Below are 20937 nucleotides of genomic sequence, written 5' to 3'. Positions count from 1 at the left end.
TTCCTTTAAATACTTGCGGATTTTATTACAGCTGTCGTGAAAAATATCAATAAAATTGGCATGCTCGTTAACCAACTTACTTAATCTACAAATGGGTGAATTTCGGCCAAATACGGTCCTACGCAGAGGAGGAGCCAAAGGTGTAATTTTATTACGCGGGTACCTAGTAGGAACTCTGAGATTAAATTTATTTAATAGTTGTGGACAATCAATTTTATTCTGGAAAATTTTGGTGACAAAAATAATATCCGAAAATATAAAACGGTTTTCCAGAGATATAATGTGAAAATGCGACAAACGCCTCTGGTATGAGGTGAGCCTTTTGTGAGATAACCTGCTAGAGAAACTCAGGTGCCATAAGAATTTCTTTTGTATACGTTCAAGTCTTAAAATGTGAGTCGCGTAATGTGGTCTCCAGACAACCGAACAGTATTCAAGAACGCTACGTACGAGACTGTTGTATAACATAATCTTCGTTTTGATGTTATGAAATCCTTTAGAGTTTCTCACAATAAAACCCAACATCTTTGAAGCACGATTCGTAACATATTCAAGGTGATTATTAAAAGTTAGCTTGGTATCAAATAGCACTCCCAAGTCTTTAGTGACAGAATTCTCCTGGATTACCTTATTGTTTATCTGATATTTAAAAGGAATAATTTTAGATTTTCTAACAAAGCGGATAAAAAAGCATTTTTCAGTGTTCAATTCCATACCATTGCTACAGCACCATAAGGCTAGCTTATCAAGGTCCTGTTGTAGTTTCAAAGCATCCTCAAAGCAATTAATAACTCTACAGAACTTTAGGTCATCAGCATACATGAAACAACGAGAATTTTTTAATATTTCTGGAATGTCATTAACGAAGAAGTTAAAAAGAACAGGACCAAGGTGCGAACCTTGAGGAACTCCCGAGGTAACATTGTGTGGCGAAGCATCAAACCCGTTAATAGCAACAAAGAATGTACGATCGCTTAGGTAGGAATTTATCCACTTCAAAAACAACGGTGAGAGTCCATATCCACATAATTTTTGCAGCAAGATGTGATGTGGAACCCTGTCAAAAGCTTTGCTAAAGTCAGCGTAAATAGTGTCAATTTGTTTATTCGAATCCAGCTCGTGGGTAATGGTTTCGGTAAACTCTGTCAAGTTGGTCATAGTAGATCTATGCTGAACAAAACCATGTTGATGAAAAGAGAGAAATTGTTTGAAATGGTTAGTGAGAGATGGACAAATGAACGACTCAAATATCTTGGCAAAGGTGGAAAGAATTGATATGGGCCTATAATTATTTATTAGTTCTTTTGGACCAGACTTATGTATAGGTATGACCTTAGCCAGTTTCCAGACTGTAGGGAAGAAACCAGAACTCAATGAACAGTTAAAGATTTTTAAAAGAGGCTGAACCAGATTTTCTGCGCAAGCAACAATGAACTTTGGATGTATGCCATCCGGTCCAGCGCCCTTATAAACATCGATAGCCTTGAGTTTTTTTAAAAGAGGCCCATACTCAATATGCGGTAACGTCAGAAGAAGGTCGTTATTATCGGAAATTATAGTTGATGGCTGCTGTTCTTCAGGATTGGGACCCCTCTTCGAATACACAGATCCAAAATAATTGGAGAAAAGCTCGCATACTCGAACACTATCCGAGGAGGTTTCATCACCTAGAGACATAGTAGGTGGGTATGCCCCATTACCACCTCGTTTGGACTTAATATATGACCAAAAGTACTTGGGGTTAGAATGAATTTTATCTTCCACAGACCTAATATAAAGATTATAGCAGTTATTTGCAGTTTTAGAACACCTAGCGCTTATTATATGCAGTTCAATTTTATCTCTAGGATTGTTGTACTTCCTATAACGCTGTCTTAGTTTAAACTTCTCCTTCAACATTTTTTTAAGATTATTATTGAACCAAGGAGGATATTTATTATTTTTGGGCTTAATTTTAGGCACATATTTATGAATAGTATTCCTAATCTTAGCATATAAAATATCTAACATTGAGTCTACGCTATCAAGGTCGCAAAACAGTTCATTCCAATTACAATTGCTAAGATCGTTGTTAATAGACTCGTAATCTGCTTTAAAGAAATTGAATTTACAAGCTAACCTATTATAAGGGAGTTTCGCTTCAATTTTATTAGTTATTACTATATCAAGAGGAGGATGATACTTATCAAGGTTACACAGTGGAGACACAGACTCAACGACACTGCAAAGGGGCACGTTATTAGAGATTACTAAATCCAAAATTCTATTTGTTGAGTTAAGGACATTGTTGTGCTGCTTTAAATGGTTTAGAAATAAGAAGTCGACTAAAATTTGACAATGGTTGGGAGCAATGTATTCATTCGTTCCAACTAAGTCCCATTTAATATGACCCAGATTAAAGTCTCCAAGTATTAAGTGACCATACGACAATTCAAGTAACCTATTACAATTATCTAAGAGATGCTCCAGTTTCGAACGATCCACCGGAGGAGGTAAATAGACGGCACATATTGCAATATGACGAACAGATTGTGACAAAGGCCAGTCCAGTATAACCCAGAGATCTTCAAGCTGAGTTTCCCATTCAGGCTTACGTCTCGATGTAAATTTTGAGGAAACAGCAATAAGTACCCCACCTCCATCCTTTTTTGATGAGAAACTGGAATCGCACCTATCCCTTCGATATACAGTATAACGGTCGTCAAAAAGCTCACTACTTTTGATATTATCATTTAACCAGGTCTCTGTAAGTATAATTAAGTCATAATTAGAGCATGCCAATTGTCTGAAAAATTCGTGGGTTTTAGTTCGTAAGCCCCTAGTATTTTGATAATACAGATTTAGCGTACCAAATTTAAATGAAAACAATCCACATACATCAATCAAAAAAGAAAAGAAGGAAAAATATATATACTCGTTCTTAGTCTAACTTATCTAAAACATTAAAGTTCTGGACTAGAATATATGGGGCTTCCTCATTCTTCCTCATAAAAATACGTCCACCCCGTATCCAGACAAACTTGTATCCCTTTTCTCTGGCTCTTAGACGAGCTGCTGCGTGTAATCCTTTATAGAATGGTGATAAATGTTCACTAACGTATATAGTTGATGGATTTCCTGAAACCCCAATAAGGCCGCTGTTTATTCTATTTTTATCATGCTTTTTATTATAATTTTGAACCGCAGCTATGACTTGATCACGAAGTCTTGTAGATGACAATTGTACAATAACAGATCTAGGACGGGGACTAGTCTTGTTAATCTTTGAGATACGGGTACAATGAATTATGCTTTGATCTTCTAAGGGGCAGCCAACAACATTACCAAGGTTTTTAATAATATGCAATAAGTTCTCATTCTTATTTTCGGGTATACATTGTATCTCTATGTTATTCTGACGAAGCTGTTGTTCTATTTGGTTACAACGATGCTCAAGACTAGAAACTGTATGTACCAAGCCATCGTTTTCTTTCTCAAGAGCTTATATTTATAGAGTTATTCGGAATTAATGTTATAAAAACGAAAGTAACCATCTCATTTAGATTGGATAAAATTTAGGTGAACTATATAGATATGGATGAAAGGAAGGTTATATAATTATTAATTGCTATTTTCTCTTTTTAGAGCCGATTTTTCAATCCTTGGTTAAAATTTATCCGTCCAATAAAGTATTACACGAACATTTTAAAATGTCACCTGTAAACTGTCAAATACGGACAATTACAATACATTTTTGACATGGTAGTTTAATACGTTATTCGATGAATAAGTTTTAACCAAGGATTAAAAATCAGCCCTTAGACAAATCTTCTTAATATATATAAATCTCGTGTCACAATGTTTGTCCTCAATGGACTCCTAAACCACTTAACCGATTATAATAAAATTCGCACACCATGTGCAGTTCGATCCAACTTGAGAGATAGAATAGGTTTTATCCCGGAAATCCCTCGAGAACGGGAACTATGCGGGGTTTTCTTTGAAAACGCGGGCGAAGCCGCGGGCGGAAAGCTAGTAGTAATATAAAGATTATTAAGAAAGAAATCTAGTAAGTGGAGATAGTCTTCTTAATTAATATTTTGAATCACCGCCAAGGCTTGTTTCTGGCTTGTTTTCGTCGACCTGAATAGCATCGCAAATAAATAGCTTTTCAAATGTGTCATAAAGCCTTCAATTTCTTTCATAAATTACGAGATATAGAAACTTTTACAACTCCCAGTACAGAGTGACAAAACCTGCTTAAACCAATGCCAAACAGCATCCACATTTTTACATGTAAATCAAATTTAATAAATTAGTGTTGTTCTAGATTGAATTTTAATGAAAACCACGATAGCTCTCACACAGAAACTGGGGCGCGACAATATTAACCTGAATAACACACGTGTACTTGTTTTAAAAACGAAACATTTGTATTAAAGTGAAATATATGAACGTGAGCGCGCATTCGCATCTTCGCCAATTATATTTTTAATGAGAGATTGGTTCTGTGGTTGTCGCGTCTTCATTTGTAGGAAACTAGCTTGTCTAATTATAGCAGTCTCCATACGAGGTGTCCTTTTAGTACGTTCTGTCATCCCAAAAAATTTACATGTTTTTCATAATATCAAGCTAGCTTTCCGCCCGCGGCTTCGCCCGCTTTATCTAAAACCTAATAAATTATATACTTAACCCTTAGCTGGTATCGCCTTTTTTGGCAACACTACCGGTATCGTGGGTCAAATTCTACCCATACCAAACAATCTGTTGTAGAACGTAGATTTTTTAATATTTGTATAAAATATGGTTAGATAAGAAATAAAAAAATATTTTTTTACAAAATAACCTTATTTAATTTTAGAATATAAAAAAAATATCATGTTTTACACACATTTGTAAATAACCTTATTTTTTGGCACTTTTTGGTTAATGTGAACTTAAAACATAAAAAAAAATAGAAATGATAGAAAAACTTTAACTTAAATATATTTATGGCACTTCTCATATCTTTATTATACTAAAAAAACAAATTGCTTCTGAAATCAGCATAAAATAAAAAAAATGACAACCAAAACCAAAATGACTTCTACCATCAACTATCATCCTCATCTTCTTCACTCTCATCTCTCGTATTTTCGTTCCTCGTATATTTTCTATTATTCTCGTATCTCCTCTTCGTTTTCATCGTCGTCAGAACTTACTCCAAATACACTGTCTTCTAAGCAACTAACAGATTATGGATTGTCTCGATCGCTGATGATTTCGTCGTCACAAAGTTGGTTTACATTTGGTATTCTTTCATCTTTCAATTCCAAATCATCACTTAAGTCGTTCATCAACTCCTCCATTTGTCTGTCATTCAAACAGCCCTCCAATGTAGTACAAATAAACAATAAAACCAAAAAAGTAAGTAATTACACTCAGTGAAAAAGTTACTTATTTGGTGTCGTGGGTCGAACGTGACCCAGAAAGCTACTTACCTCCGCTCCTAAGATAGTCACAGTTCTGCACATCCACCCCCCGCTGCAGCTAGCGACGCACTGAGAATACTTAGAAGCGCACAGTCGTTGCATAAATATTTAAAGAATTATAATCGAAAATGTTCGCTTCTGGGTCAAATTTGACCCACGATACCTGCTAAGGGTTAAACCTTCCTCTTGAATCACTCTATCTATTACAAAAAACCGCATCAAAATCCGTTGCGTAGTTTTAAAGATTTAGGTAAGCATACATAGGGACATAGAGACAGAAAAAGCGACTTTGTTTTATACTATGTAGTGAAGCGAAGACACTAACTGAAACTTTCTTGTTTCGCGACTCGCAGTATCAGTATCAGTATCACGCAAACTTTACGAGACTTACTTTTAGTATGATAAGCATAATTAAAATTTTGTCCCAAATGAAGATATAACGCAGCGTCCCAACTTTCTCATATATAAAAAAGTACTCTGTGGTCCCAACAGAATATTTATGCCAAATTTTTCTCACAAAAATTTCGCGTATCATCATCAAAGGAATATTAAATACGTAGATACAAAGTAAAGTAAACACGTATATAATTTAATTATCATAATATTACAGCGCTGCAAGCGTCAAAAACACATACACGTACTAACCAGTTTACATAGAGCCGTGGGGAACCGTACACGAATCCCGTTCTATTCAAAATTGTATGACAATGGAGGGGCAGGGGGGTTCAAGTGAGGCTGGTCGTTTTACTTAAGGACGTCGAAATTACAATGAATATAGTCGCTGCAGCGTCAGCGCTTGATGGATCGTTTGATTAATTACACCGCGATTGTTTGGCGAATCGGTTAAAATATTAATAATTTAAATACAACTATTGTTTTTATTTTTAGAAGCAAAGGATAATGAATGCGGTTTTTGTTATTGCAGACCTAATGTAGAGTCAGATAATTGTGTATTGAATAGAGTTGAATTACTATAACAGTAAGTCTCATGTACAGGATGGAATAAGTACCTATATACTTATAACGATTTGAATCATGTTACTAAATACTTTTTTCATCAAATTTTATTTTGTTATAGATAGTATCCTTTCTTATTGTTATGTTAAAAAAGCATAAAGTTTGTAAACTACTGTAGGGACAGAATACCATTTTAGCTTTAAATTTGATGCCTTGTACTAGTACAGATAATGCAAAGATAGTTTACGTCTAAAAACCCACACCTTGCAGTACATAAAATCTACAAAAGAATTTAATCAAAACAAATACCCATCGTACAATAAGATTACAAATGGCACATCACAAACAACGCGGTAGCGGAAACCATGTATTTATTTTTATTATTAATCGTTGGGTTTTGTTTCATGCACAGGTGGATGGTATCCACCCTTGTCCATTAGGCGGGTTCATACAGAGCGAGCAGCCTCGCGAAGCATTTACCGCGCGGGGTTGCTTAGCCTATGTGAACATGGCTCGTTCGGGAAAGCGCGTGAGCCGTTGCTCAAAGTACCTTCGTTCACACTGACCGAGCTTCTTCACTCAGCAATTGCTTCGCGAGACTTTCAGCTCACTGTGGACGTGACTCGGCCGAGGAAAGCGGTAGCTCACGCGCTTCAAGCCAAGCCACGTCTACACTGTCCGCCCTGCATGGTTAGCGAGGCTGCTCGCTCTGTGTGCACCCGCCTTTTCACATTGTTGATGGGTTGATTGTTCACAGAATCGCGTGACAATACCACGTTACCGCACGTGAAAGCGCAGGATAGCAATATGATATGAACAATTGTTTCCATAAAGATGGTGTTTTGATAAAGTTTAAAATGAAACAGAAATATTTGGTAATTTAATTTGATTCACAAACAAGTATTTTTTATCTACAAAATATTTTAGGACGTACATCTCCGACACATTTTAAAATAAGCTAAAGATAAAATAATTAAAATTGTTCATTATTTTTCTAATAATCAATACTAATAGTTTTAACAAAAACTTGCATACAGGATCGCAGCTTGCCTTGCCGTAAATCAACATAGCAATATGCAAATATTATTGGCTATGTAAACTACTGTGCATGTCTAATTGATTGTCATTAAATTATCATTAATTAGCAGTAATGGGGTAATGATTAGATGATAAAGGGTCACGTTTAATGATTTCAATCAAGGATTTAATAGCTGTAAGAAATTATTCACTCTCAGAAACGTATTTCCAAAATTATTTCAATTAAGTAGTTTGTAAATTCATTTCTAAAATCGTGAATTTGTATAGCTTTGATTTGCTTTGTTAATCGATGACTTCATTAACAGTTTCAAAGCTATTTTCTTCATTAACATTAATAACATTTATGTGGAAAAAACACCTGAAATACAAAGACACCAATTACCGTAGTGTTCCAATTACCGTGTACAGTGTTGTGTAATCAACTCCGCAGTTCAGACAGCATATTTGTCACGTGTTACATTAAAAAATTGCATAATAAAACCACGTCGCTCGCTTGCTTCAGAAAAATCCTAACCCCACAGACTAATATCATAACAAACAGAGCAAAAAGCAAAAAGTGTTACAACATCTTCCGAGCTCGGAATAAAAATTCAAACAACATTCATTTCAGTGTTTTATTTCAGGAAATGTACAATGATATAAAATATCTTGATTCATAAAACATATGGAGTGGCGCTTTCTAGACTGAGGCCAGAACTAACGTGGAACTAAAAGCTGTGAGACGCTAGCGTCGGTTGCGATTGACAGCGATTAGAAAACGAATAATCGCCGTACGAGTTTCACTTTACAGAGACAGAAAATTAGGGTTAAAACCTAGCCTTAATTTTACTATAAACCTTCAAATTACGACCTAATGTAAGAAAAACTATGAATAACATTTAAAAATATTTTTGGAAATTTTCATATCGCTATTCTGTTGAATACTAAACAACTATAGACGATACTTTGGTAAATATATGTAAGTACATTTTTTGCCATTTCATAGAAATAAATACAATATGAAATCACAATGCTCAAAGCTGCATTAATTAAAATTCCCTTGAACGACCGAGTGTCCAACCAAAGCACTGACCAAGACATCAATAGTTATTATTAGAAGTTCTTCCGTCAAACTAACTCTTGCTTTAATCAGAACGAAACTCAAAATTGCTAGTATTCTCACCAATTACTAAGTTGCACCGTGTTTTAGTTGGATGAAGACTTCAAAGTCCATTAATTTGTCATATAAGCATAAAAATTGAAGGTCTAGTTAAATCTATGCACTTGCTTTTCGAGGTCATAATAAACAACGTGCGCGAACTGTGAAGAGATAAAGTAAATGTACCTTGACATTTCTTTTATAGACATAACGAAGAAAGAATACTATATTCAGGTTAACAAGGCACACAGTGCAAAAAAGATGAATAAATAATTTAGTTTATGGATTGTGAAGCTGCGAAAAAACAAGTCACACATCATCTCTTTCCAAATAAATGTGCAAACAGCTAAGGATGTTTTATGTGCGTTTTATGATGAAATAAACTCTACTTAACTTCAAAATATATAGATTTAATTTATAAAAATAAATAAGTACACCGATAATCATTGGCAAGCATATTTAGATGTAAAAACAAAAGTTCTAAACAAAAATACATTTTACAATAATAATTTCACAAAGCTTCCAATCTCTTTTACAAATTTATAGTTCCTCTTCCGTAAACAAACCCATAAAGTAGGCAAGCAGCCCGTACACTACCAACTCCAGTCAGCTACCACCTACACGCTCTCACTGCCACTAAACTTCAACCCGCTACCGCTTATCGTACCCGCTTGTACTACCACTACACACTGCCCGAGGCATATCGCAGATGACGTGTGCATTATGCATGCACCACGTTTAGCGATATGGGCCACGAGAGACGGGCATATTTATAAATTTCCATGCTACATGCCGTATTGTTGCGAAAATTGGGTTGGCAGTTAGGGCGGTTTTATTTTATGATACTTTAGCGGCGTTTTATGGTCGTGCGCTATTATGCTCGCTTTGGAATGTAAGGATATCCGAAGCGATGGCTTTATGTTTGTTCCTTAATATTTTGGTGGAATTTGTTTAAAGTAAGGTGTTTGTTGAATTTATGACAAAATGTATGATGTAGGACACGTACGTGTGAATTCATAAATGTGTTTGCGTGATAAATATCGGAAATACATGGAAACAGTTGAATTCAATTCTATTTTTACAAAATAATAATAGAGCTGTATTTTTTAATTCAATTTTTAGTATTTGTCTTGAAATGTAGAAATATTTAAATTCTTATTAAATTAAGTTACGTAGACGACCATACATAATTGATACGAAGCATTTCTGTTACAAATATTTATTACAATTTAAACTCAGAAGACATAAATTTTTGCTTTCTCCTAAAATTTTTGCTTTCGCTTAACCCATTACAATATATTAACTTTTGCAGCGCGTATTAATTTAAAAGTACCCGCAATCTCTCAATTAACTCATAAAACCGTCAAATCGCTGAGACCACAATTTACAAAACTTTTACTGCGGTAATCTCGGAGTTGCGACTGAGGTCACATAAAAAAGGTTTCATCCGTAAAGTCAAAAGTAAACACTTTGTTGGTCAAACGCACTGTGCGAAGTGATATCGACGCGATATCGCCGTAAAACACGCTACCTTGCCCTAGTGAACTGTGAGGTATGTGGCATTTGACTTTCACTGGTGAGATGACTTTCCAAACGATTTGTGGTTACAACACCGCCATGTTAATAAAAATAAATAAATTGTTTCAACTGATCATTTATTTTTATGGAGGAGTTCATAGAGTTTATTTTAGTTCCCACCAGGAATCGAACCCAGTACCCACCAGCTCTACTAAATACCAAAAAAAGAGCGAAGCATAGTTATCGTTTGTCACCACATAAATTATTATAGAAAAGCAGATGTTACGCTTGAAAAGATACTGATACTGTATTATTTTGTCCTTCACAAACATACATGCTGAATATTATGATATTATAGATCCGATACTACAACTTAAGACAGAATGCGATTATTATTTTGAACTCGTGAAATACGAATATTTATGCTGAATATTCATATAATATTATAGTAATACAAGACAATATTGAAGCTATTGCTTTATTCAATTTGTATAACCGAACCTTTACAATTGAAATGAAGACAGTGAATAAATTCCTTATGAAAATTTCTGCTGTATCAACTAGATATTTGCGAATAAAATTTCACTAAAAAAGAAATAAAAACTACTTGCCATATTTTATGGAAAAATTGGTTCAGTCTTCGATGGAATATTGACATGACAGACTTCGATTTTCGTGAATGTTTATCTTATATGTATTATATATAAAACTTTATCCATGTTCTTTTCAACCTATAAATTTTTTACTCGTACATAAAATGATAATATTTAATCCTTCCTTAGCACAATCATTCTAATAACATCCACCCATAATTTAGTCTTTACGCAAAAGCTGTTTACCCTATTTAACTCACCATTTTTCTTTAACACCACTAAAACGCCAATTATTATTAATCTAATCATTTATTTATCTAATTATTAATGTTTTGCTTCAACAACATATCAAACTTGCAACGCTCACCGCACAGTGGGTAAGGCCACTGCAATAAAGCCTCGTTGAGAGTGAACCGTAAAGCATCTCAAACGGTTATGAGTTCAATTCCCGGGGTGAGCCCAGCATAAGATACTGAATATTGCGTCTTAACGGTTTTTTACTTTAATGGACGGCAAGCATCATAGAGTGTTAGTGTGTCAACAAAATTGTGATATAACTTGTGTGTGCGATTTATCATTTGTATTACGATGGAGGGTCTGGGTTCATTCTTACTTCTGAATATACTATTTTTATTTACTGTGTTACGTTGTTATTACAATATGTTAGTATTGTACTTTTGACGTAAATTAATGTTTCTTTTTCAGCTGGAACGATTATAAGCACCAAAAATGTAATAACCTGAAAACTCTCTTTTTCATGCTACCTTGTAAATTGTGTAAAATAGAGAAAAATTATGAAAAAAGAACTAATTAAAGAACAAAAAAAAAGAACTAAATTGAGATAGGCTTGATAAAATAAAACACTTTGTCTAATCTTTTACATTTATTGAATTCCAAAAACATCGCATCAATTGCTAAATAAATAAAATATAATACAGTCTTCACTCAATTAATAAATCACCACATCACACTACGCCACGAGCACTAACATTTTCATCAACTTCACCAACAAAATACCAATTAATCATTTAACTCTAAAGTACAGTCGTGAACACAACTTGTAGTACATTTTAATTCCCCAATAGCCACGTTCGTTAGGCACGGCAGCTGATTTTCAATCGCGCCCTGTAATACGAGGCTTGTTTAGTGAATATAAATCGACTTGTGAGCCCTACGCGCACTGTGGGGCGCTTTTTACTGTGCGGTTTATGTACGGTATATAAAAATTGTGTTTGTTATAAAAATATACGTTTAAAATAATAATACGCAGAGTATTGCATGATAAAATAAAAAAAAGATTTGAATAATCGTTGAAATTGTTAATTATAGTTGTAGATTCCCAATACTAAAGAACGCATTTTTTGACAACGATAATTCTCTGTCTTTCTAGTGTTACCTTCGCATAATATGATTACCTAACCTAATTTTACGAAACCTAATTTACATCATAATTTTATGGCACATAATTCAAAAATTAAATCAGTAATAACCAGCTATAAATCTGAGTTGTCCATCTCTGCTCACACTGTCACGTCGCTCTCCAAACGAAGCAACAGTGCAATTAAGCTGGAGCCAGGGACCCCGCATTGCGCATATACCCCACACTAAATGTGGACGTCGTTTGCATGCTCGGCGCGCCGTCAACTATGTTATTTTAAATTAAACTTTGTCAAGAAATACGCTGTCAACTACAGCTACGAAATTCGGATGACAATTTTCGTTTTTAAATTTCAGCTTTGTTTCATCGTTATGTGTAGATATATAATGTATCACATAGGCATTTATTAAAGCGAGAGTAAATAGCAACTGTGATTGGTTTAAAATTTGACTGTCAGTTTTTGAAGTATCAGTGTCAGAATATACTGGTGTAACCGTGTATGCTAAAATACAATTATATTTAAATAACTTTGATACATCGACATTGCCTATACTCCTATTACGTAGTCGTAAAAATCTGTTTTCAATAAAAATAATAAATTATATAAAACAAAACTAATAATTCTCTCATTTACTCGAGTAACCCATTCATTTACTTTAACAAGCTCAAAATCATGGTACATGCACATAAAATGAATCGCACGCAAAACCCAGCACGCTTGCATCCACCGCGCTCACGCCCCTCAATGAAATAAAAAATGAAATCAGGGCTTCTCCGTGCGAGCGTACACACACACAAGCGTCGTACATTCGCGCTCGTAATGTCACGCATGCCCGCGCTTCACGCTCCGCGGGCAGCACGCATCGCTGACTGTCAGCGACTGTACGTTACATACCTGTGACGTTTTATGAGACGCTCGACGCGACTGTACCTTTTCGTTCCTTTGTGCATCGATTGAATGGAGTGGGTCTTGGTTTATTTTATTTTAACGATTTCCAAGCGGAGTATTTATTTTGTAATTACGTTTTGATACGTTGGACTTTCATGAAACAGTTACTCTACCTTGCTGTTACTATAACTACATTAAATTTAAATTAATATGAACGAAATGTTGTAGTAGCTATACATGTGAAGAGGTATATAAAACAGACATCATATTTTTCAATTTGCAGTTTGGACTTTATGTTTTGCATCACTTACGCTCACTTTTAACTATCGTAAGTATAAGATTTTTTATAACCTAAATAGAATAGTAAAATAGTCACAAGTTACCAAAAAAGTTACAAATGTAAAAATGTACGTTTTTTTAGCATTGAAACATTCAACTGAAGATTCATAATGGCTCTATCCAGCCATTGCAGTCCAAAAAAAAGTACTTCCACATTACGTAGGTATCAATTATATCCGTATCACACATAAATATTGTTCAAAGAATCGTTTGTGAACTTATTCCGTAAGCTCGATCGTTTTGAAATCGATTAGGCACCGAGGCACGTCCCGAACCTCGTGCGGAATTTACATCGCCAATGCGTTTACATGCAAATACAGTAACAAGATGTTATGCACGGGACAAATGTCTGATTATAGAATAGGGATGCTGATTTTCTATGGCGCAGAGCTTATGGATATGTGCATCGTATTGGAGCGTTGTTACTGCTCATGTTTGTTGAAACAATCTACATTTTTTAACGTTTATCCAAATTTTTTATTTCTTATATCATCCTCTTCTTGGCTGATTGTACAACTTTATATATAAGAATACACATAATAAATAGAACAAATAAAGACATGGCATAGCTGTTAACTGTTAAAACAAAAAAGGAAAGCAAAAAGAGAGTTAACAATGTCAGTACAAAATAAGTGTAAATTTTGTTCCAAAAAGATATTCTTTTCAACCATTAGTCGCGGATAGACTGTCCGCTAAAAGAGGCGTAAAAATACAGTCAAATTTTTTAAATACATCTCCGGTACGGCGTTTTATTACTTCCTATGATGTACGGGACTCGGGATTTCTCGAGTCCGCTTTTGTAGCTTTTTCAGAACCTTATTTAAGTCTGTCAACTCAATTTGTGTGAGCTCATACTAAATTGTAGTAATGGAGAGTGGTTGCAATGAAATTACGGCATAAAAATAGAACTATGGAGGTAGAAAATGTTGTCGTGTGTTGTAGTGGCAAATAGCTTGGATAAAAACTTTCAGATTCTTGTGTTTGCATCACTTTCAGCCTTTCTCGAGTTATAAGTGGTGTCACTAAACTGATATTTTACATACGTTGACTGAATGAAAATATGCGTAATAATGCTTTGTCCACATGACCATAAATGGAAATTTTAATTAATCCATTTCGCTGTTGCTAAGCGGCGGTTAACCTGTGTGCGGTTTTAGAAATTTGTATTTGCAATAACCGACGGTTCCAACGAGGAATTAAATGTGTTAGAAAATTAGTCGCTATTGCGTTTTGTTATGTTCTTGTGACTGGTAGAGCAACATGCTGTTCGTATATTTAACTCGAGAAGTACTGTTGTGTTTTCAGGTTCTCATTTGTGTATTTATTATATGTATGCTACATGCTACAATAGTAAATGTGTGTGGATTTATTAATTCGACTGTAACTATTTAATTCAATTTAAATGACTCATTCTTTTTATTTTCGTGCCTACAACTAGCACTCCGTTCTCAACATAATATTGAGGAATGTGCTGATGTAATATAAATATAGTTTATATCACTTAAGAAATAAACAAATAGTATTTATTACAGCAGAAAATTTGCAAAACGAATTTTCAAACCGCCCACGAATGTCACACAGCGCTCTCGTGTGACGCGTACTGGAACAGGCTGGTTACGGGCAGTTCAAACCGGTTCAGACCGGTTCAAACCGCCGCGAACGGGCTAGACAGGGCGGCCACGGCGTTCGCTTTGATGTGGCGACGTGATTTTAGTACAGGCGGATTAATCAGAAACATTATTATGGGTTTGCGTGCGGATGTCAGGAAGCCTGGTTACTCTGTAATGCGGCATAATTGGGTGTATTATTAGCTCCTGTAAATTTATAAGTAACAATTGATATACCTCAAGTTCTATGTTTGGTATAATTATTTCGTTTTCGTCATCAGTAAAGCTTCGTTTATTTTAGCCCGAGATGTTGTGTGATGTGATTAATTGGATTTTGATACTTCAATTTATGACTTGAAAAAGTTGTTATTTACCGACATGAAATTATATTAAAAAATATACGTTAACAAAACATAGTACTTCACACAAACACAGTTCGTGTAGATTTTATCGTTCTCTAGTTCTCGAAAACAAAATATATCGAACGATAAATCCTCAAAACTGTAAGATCATTATTCGCAACTTTTACGAACAACAAACATAGCAAACAATAAAACGTGTCAATCGTACGTGTGTCCCGCAATTTATGTCACAAGTGTAGCGAAAATAAAACTGCACTTGAGGCCAACTTAGTTGCCACATCGGAAATAAAATAAGCCAAATTGCCTTGACTTCGCACTGCGCTCTACTATTTACCAATTTGTTGTTACTATGTCTTAAATTGTGAAGGATTTATTTTTACATAAAACTCTTTATAGAGAACTCTTGAATTGACAATACGATGTGTGCATTTAGATTTTGTGATAGTAAAATGAATAAAGTAATTATTGAAAATGAAATCATTATAGACGATAGCTACAGACATAATTTGTTAAAATGTGAATGAAAAACAGAGCATTGAAAAATATTATTAAAGTTTGGACCATTATTAGACTAGACAACTGCGTTTTATAATAACTATAATTACTTATCTAGTTATATTTTTCTTACAATATCACATAACGTAACTTTTTTACAGTAAGAAATTAATGAGAACTTATTTAGGTCACTTGACTTACACAGTACTTGACTTGGCACAGTATCGTCAATATTATACAAATTGTTTGCGAAATTCTCATGAAATACATCAATAAGTTTTCCCAAAACCATGAAGCCATAGAATTTCGCTCTAATTTCTCAATACAAGTACATCTACAAAGGCCTAGTAAACTCTCAATTTCAGAATTCAAGCTTTGGCCACTCACTGAAATCCAGGTCTGGAAATCAATGGAAAACCTTACGGTATATTTTCGGAACGTACCTACAGTAGGAATACTGCACACAAGTCTTTGACTAGGATGCAATCATGTGTACATGAAACGGTACAGTGCATTGGAATACTGACGATATTAGGCTAATTCTGAAATGTTAGTTTCTGTACCTTGATTTATTAGTAGTATTATTTTATCTGTGGTTGTACCTATGACGTAAGTATTACTATAACGTTATTAATACCACGTAGAGTAAGCGCTTGAAGACGAGTTTCAAAAACATAATTGAACTTTTATCAATTAACAACATTTGGACTGATGCCATTGTAGTATTAATATTTCGTTTATTTTTCTACACGATTGTTCTATAATTATGTCTTGAAGTGTAATATGTTACCGAAGAGCGACGTCAACAATTTTAACTACAGACTGCACTAAGTAAAGCAAGTTAGCATGACTAGGGTCGCTTCACTCTAGAAACTTCCAACTTCTACTATCTATTATCTATCCATACTAATAGCATAAATGCAAATGAACTTCTTACTGTCTGTTTGCAATGTTTTAACACCTGAGTTGTTAAACGGGTTAAGTTAAATTGGGTATTTAGATGAGTTAAATCTTAGTCAATAAGCGGGTCCCCACAAAGCCAGCTGTTTTGCGCAGCAATTACTTCACGACACTGTTCTATGGACCCTCCTATTTTCGTGTCCAGAAACTTAATAAGTACGAAATAAAAGATAAAATTTTAGAAGTTTAGTAACTGTAAGTGCGTTAAACCGCGAAGAAAGCATATTAACATAAGAATCGTAATGAATTATGTCTCTCAGTAAGATTGATATAAAGAATAGATACATGATCTTTTGTCTGATAACTACAAAAGACTACGAAGCAATCGTCAAAGTATGTTATGTAACTCTACCTTTTATGTAACATAATATAATGTCGGTACGAGTATCTATTTGAAAAAGGTAGCTCTATCGGTTTCCTTACGGACAATTGTATTCTAAACATTATCTAAATCCAACTATCCGTAAGCAAAAAAAAACTCTTATCGTATTGATCTATTTTAGCTTAAATAGAAAATAATAAATAAAACCCAGTAGTTCAAAAGTGCTACTTAATCTATTTATTTATATTCGAAAACTATCTACAATAATGATTTTAATATTGGCTACGAACGGCTAAGCACGTACCAATTGGGTTTTCTTCATTCCAGAACGAATCGTCCACTGTGTAATCTTCTGAAACAAGGAAAAAACAATTGATCACATGATCAGTAATCATTAGTGTTGAGGGTACTGAGGAGAATTGGACTCATAAAGCTATAATATGAGAAACTTGCTCATTTTTGCCGCATTTATATCGAATATCGAATAAGATAGAGAAAACTAGACGTAGCATTCATTTTATTAAAAAATGTTAATTATATCATAATAGTTTATTCTAAAACTTTAATAAAATTAGGCGTTACTGGGAAATTTTCAATTGGCAACAGTTAGAAATCTGTTATATCTGGCACAAAGAAAAAACAACGTGGAATTTTTCCCCAATTAATATTATAATCTAAATTATCCACAAGGCTATCGTTTTATTAATATTTAATAATTAAGGATATCAATATCGGAGTATAATCTTGTCATAATTAGAAAAATGTGTTTAGTAACTTGTATAAAATTCTGCTTATAATTTTATAAACATTTTTGATTCAATATGTCATTATTCCTATCTAGAACAAAAATTTAGTCGATATAACTCCTCCGATCGCCCATAAATTTAAAACATACACAAACGAGCAACCCAAATTCATAACAAGTAGGTACCTATCGTAAAATTTTATCTCCCTCCGAAATCGCAGCGCAAACACGTTCCCTCCAATAGCGCGGGTATCGCCGTGAAAATACAGGCTCAATTAACCAATATTTACTCACAATTTATCTTTTAAAAGCACCCAGCCATCTTGCCTCGGCCTCCCCGCTATACAATGCAACTGTAACGAAAAAATAATTACCGGCCGTCCAAACAACGCTTTTCATGACTTCCGCGATGCATATTAATATTTATGAGAGTGTGAATTACTCGAACACGCCCCATATAAATTATTATAATTGAACCTCTGAGGCTGTGAACACGCGATGATACAAGAAGATCACATTTTCATTATATCATGTTTTTTATGTGAATATTTTATGTTCTCATAAAATGTTATAAAAAATAAGTGCTTTTTATATGTCAAAGTTTAGTTTTTTTAAGAATTTAACAATTATGAAGGCAAGTCATTTAATCAGACAATAACTTACATTTTAAAGAATAATAGTTAGGTACACATTTTGGTTTCTATGAATTGGCAGTGGACATAAAGTCTCCCAACTTGAAGTACAAGTATCCAGTCCTTAACTTTCAATCACCTTGCAAGCAATCAAATACATCCCTAATTACCACACCCTAACGTCCAAATTAGAGTAAAGTATAAAATAACATTAAACCAACGAAACATAATACACGCGAAATAGCTATCTCATATTCCCATAAAAGCTAACGGCTGTGATTCCAGTATGTTTCAGTACATTGTTTTAACGCGCCTCCCCTTGATGTGGAAGAAAAAACGATCGTACAGTGGTGTCGTAAACATAGCCTTGTTTTTTGTTTATGTTGTATAATGCTCGAAGAAATGGAAGAGATTTGTATATAATACATGTACCTTATACATTTGTATATAACAAATGGTTCGTGCAATTTGTTGTTGATCGTTTTAGATATAATAGCCTGTAAGGTGCGTGTTACTGATAAGTATATGTGTATGTAAAATTAATTAGAAGGCAGATTTCATCTAAATCATTCTACTTATGGACACTAGAGCACCTTGTTATTGTCCTGGGCTTACATTAATTGTAGTAAAATATGCATTGACGTTAAAATTCTATTCTTGATTGTAATAATCAATACATAGTATAAAACAAAGTCGCTTTTTCTGTCCCTATGTCCCGTTGTATGCTTAAATCTCGGTTTTTCTTAATAGATAGAGTGATTTCAGAGGAAGGTTTTAGTATAATTATAATTTATTAGGTTTTAACTTTTAGATAAATCGGGCGAAGCCGCGGGCGGAAAGCTAGTATCTTATAAGTGACATAAGTACGACAAGATAATCTCATCAGACCACAATCCGAAAATCATACTACAAAATATAAAAATTACCATTTCTACAAGAAAATTAATCCAACCACAATCCGAATATTACTGCCACTCTCCAAACGCAAAAGGTAAACCGTTAATATTAGATAATTAACAAAATGTACGCCATTCCGAACAATCGTCGAACTTCTTTAGCCGCCTGGTTTATAATTGATATAAATTGGCGGGAAACTTAATTGTTCATGAAATGGCGCAGGATTGCTGTCACGATGCAACCGAATTATCAACATCAGCTATTAATATTCATTATGTGCAGGGGTATTTGTTTCTGGTTTGTTTATACAAAGGATTCGGTAGAATTTAAATGTTTTGTCAAATTCGGCTGCCGTGTTGTAGATATAGAAAAGTAGGTAAAACTAGTATGATGTAAACGCGTAGAACTTCCTCTTTTTTAAATGAAAAAATCTAAGGAAAAAATGATAGGAAATTGGACACGCCATCAGGCAAGATAAAGTGATACTGAACTGAATTATACATATTATTTTCCAGCATAGTAGAGATTTTTTTAATATACAATATGGTTATTCCATAATATTATAACATGCTTAAAATAATAACACTAGAAAACAACTTAAAATTGTAAAAAATATCATCAATATATAAAGTACCTATTTAAAAATCAGGATCCGACTGTTATTGAAATTCGACCATATTCAATCGACTCTTTCCTATATTCTAATGCATGTATCCCGTTAAAACCTACATTCAGGAAATCTACAACATAAAACGGAAACAACAATATTATAATATTTATATTTCATCGCCATACGTGAAGCTTGGGGGAAAATCTCTAAAATACGCACGAGAAAGCGACCCACTGCGTAATAATACATTAGTTATTCATGATCCAAACTTTAAAAACACATTAACCCGCCAAACCATTGGAGTCAATTTAAATTACGAATTTCATACAGATAATAAGGCTCGACATTCACGCTAAAATCACACTATCTAATGACACGAAACACGTAGCGAATGCAAATGCGGTGGGTTCGGTATGAATGTCGGTTGTTTTAATAATTAACCCAACATTCGAGTCACAAATGCATCACTGAACTACGATAATCGTCGCAATGTTAGAATACTAAATAGCGTTGGTTCTAATAATTTCGGTTAATTGCGAACGCGAATCGTCACGTTTTAAATGCGTATATGCTTAATAGTTCGTGAATAGAAAACTTTAAATTAATATATTATGCTATAGCATTGTACCCTAATATTTTGAGGAAAAAATTTCATTCAAAGAACTTTTTCTTTCACTGAAGTAAGTCTTGCAGTTTATTTAGGCGTTTAAATTGTATTGGTGGTCCGTCCCGACTTACCGCCTTTGCTTAACAATTAGTGTCTTTTTTTATTTAATTTCTTAGACCTTAGTACCTCAATTTTACACAAAATTTTAATTTTCTGTGCGCAAAGTTATACATTAATTATGATAAAATTACAACTCTATGGATTGTGAAGCCCGAGAAAGCTTTACAAAATAAATATTGAAGAAAATTAATTTCCCCGCAAAACCACGAATCTGTTGTTAACACAGGTTTCATTTTAATTCTGTTCATTTGTAATTATCCATTTCATGTTAATGTCGAAT

At 34.0% G+C, this 20937-nt stretch overlaps 1 protein-coding gene across 5 annotated transcripts in view; it reads right to left on the bottom strand.

Annotated features, from left to right (window-relative positions):
* LOC123691048 (disintegrin and metalloproteinase domain-containing protein 33) overlaps nucleotides 1–20937 on the bottom strand; it is a 403256-nt gene that overhangs the window by 149124 nt on the left and 233195 nt on the right. For 2 of the 5 annotated variants that reach the window (XM_045635246.1, XM_045635247.1), the window contains exon 5: nucleotides 17351–17398. The exons of 2 other annotated variants lie outside the window; for them this stretch is intronic. In XM_045635246.1, the coding sequence (XP_045491202.1) occupies nucleotides 17351–17398 (48 nt within the window). The remainder of the gene's footprint in view (nucleotides 1–17350; nucleotides 17399–20937) is intronic. One more of the 5 variants, XM_045635249.1, reaches the window with a different exon arrangement.

Source organism: Colias croceus, chromosome 4, assembly GCF_905220415.1.
Source record: "Colias croceus chromosome 4, ilColCroc2.1".
Lineage (NCBI taxonomy): Eukaryota > Metazoa > Arthropoda > Insecta > Lepidoptera > Pieridae > Colias > Colias croceus.
Note: the sequence above shows the minus strand (reverse complement) of the source record. Positions and strands in the feature narration are given on the sequence as shown.